General features: G+C 52.3%; 1 protein-coding gene across 1 annotated transcript; it reads right to left on the bottom strand.

Moving 5' to 3' along the window:
* Positions 1-858: 858 nt before the first annotated feature.
* LOC306918155 (homeobox protein Hox-B8-like) lies at positions 859-1290 on the bottom strand (the record flags this gene model as incomplete). The annotated part of the gene is made up of 1 exon (XM_079531036.1): positions 859-1290. A coding segment is annotated over one exon (432 nt), but the record flags the coding sequence as incomplete, so codon positions are not given.
* Between the last annotated feature and the right edge of the window lie 241 nt (positions 1291-1531).

Consider the following 1531-nt stretch of genomic DNA (forward strand, 5'->3'; position numbering starts at 1 on the left):
CCTCCCCGCTCCATCGAACCCGCCCCATTCGTCCCTCCATCGAACCCGCCCCGCTCCCGACATCAATTTATAATTTGTGGACTTAAAACAAATCATTTGCTTTGTCATTTCAGATTTTAGTTTTTCCTTCTTCTTCCCACAGAAACGTTTCCTAAAAAGTCTGTCGACGGCTCCCAGCGAGGCCCAGTGTAGTGTGTAGCTAGCTATATAGGCCATAATCAGTCCGGTCCAGTAGTCCATGTCCAGTTCTTCTCGAGTCGCCATTTTGTTTAGTCTTTTGGCCTGAGTGTCCATGTATGGGTTTTCAAAACAACGAGACTCCAGTCCATTCCAGTCCCTCTCCACTCCACCCCCCGGGTCTTTCAAAACGTCCATTTTTATTCACATAAGGTTATTTATTTTTCGTAATACTCGCTCGATGTGTCGCTTACGGGAGATCCCACTGGGTGATCATGCACCCAGTGGGATCTCCCGTAAGCGACACAATGAGTTAGTATTGTTCGAATAAAACCGGGGTTACTTTTGTAACAAGGAGTTTTCATAACCAGGGTTACGTTCGTAACCTATATTTTTCATAACCGGGGTTACGTTCGTAACCTGTAGTTTCCATAATCGGGGTTACGTTCGTAACCTGCGGTTTTCATGTTGAAAACAACGAGTCTCCATAGTCCAATCCGTAACTCTCTCCACTCCACCCCGGATCTTTCAACAAAAAAAAATATTTTTTTCATCAAAAAGATTTTTTTTTTTATTTCTCTCGAATAACAAGGAGACTCCAGTCCAGTTCCAGTTCCGTCTCTCTCTCTCTCTCTCCACTCCACCCCGGGTCTTTCACACCATGTTCATTTCTCTATTTCTCTACATTTGTTTGTTATTTTTGTCGCAGCATTCCTCCGCGCTGGAGGAGCAGTGCGACGCGGGTCCGGGGGGACCCCCTCCCCCATCCCCCCCGACCCCTCCTCCCCCGACCCCTCCTCCCACGACCCCCCCTGCGTCTCCCCTCAGCATCTCCTTCTCTCTCTTCTCCCTCTCCACCTCCTCCTGCTCGCTCTTGGACGAGGGGAACTTGTCCTTGTTGTTCTCTTTCTTCCACTTCATGCGTCGGTTCTGGAACCAGATCTTCACCTGCCGCTCGGTGAGCGCCAGCGCGTGCGACACCTCGATGCGCCGCTTCCGGGTCAGGTACGGGTTGAACAGGAACTCCTTCTCCAGCTCCAACGTCTGGTAGCGGCTGTAGGTCTGGCGGCCGCGGCGCCGACCCGCTGCTGCTCCAGGACGCAGGGAGACAGGGGGGGGGGGGGGGGAGGCGGGTGGCGGGAGGGAGACAGGTGGGGGGGGAGACAGACAGGTGGGGGAGAGACGGGTGGGGGAGAGACAGACAGGCAGAGAGAGAGACAGACAGAATGAAACATCAATAAGGAATACTCCACATTCTTACTTATCAACATATACTGTGTGTGTGTGTGTGAGTGCGTGTGTGTGCGTGTGCGTGTGCGTGTGTGCGTGTGTGTGTGCGTGTGCGTGTGCGTGT

The sequence above is a fragment of the Electrona antarctica genome (assembly GCF_951216825.1).
Source record: "Electrona antarctica genome assembly, contig: scaffold_877, whole genome shotgun sequence".
In the NCBI taxonomy this organism is placed as follows: domain Eukaryota; kingdom Metazoa; phylum Chordata; class Actinopteri; order Myctophiformes; family Myctophidae; genus Electrona; species Electrona antarctica.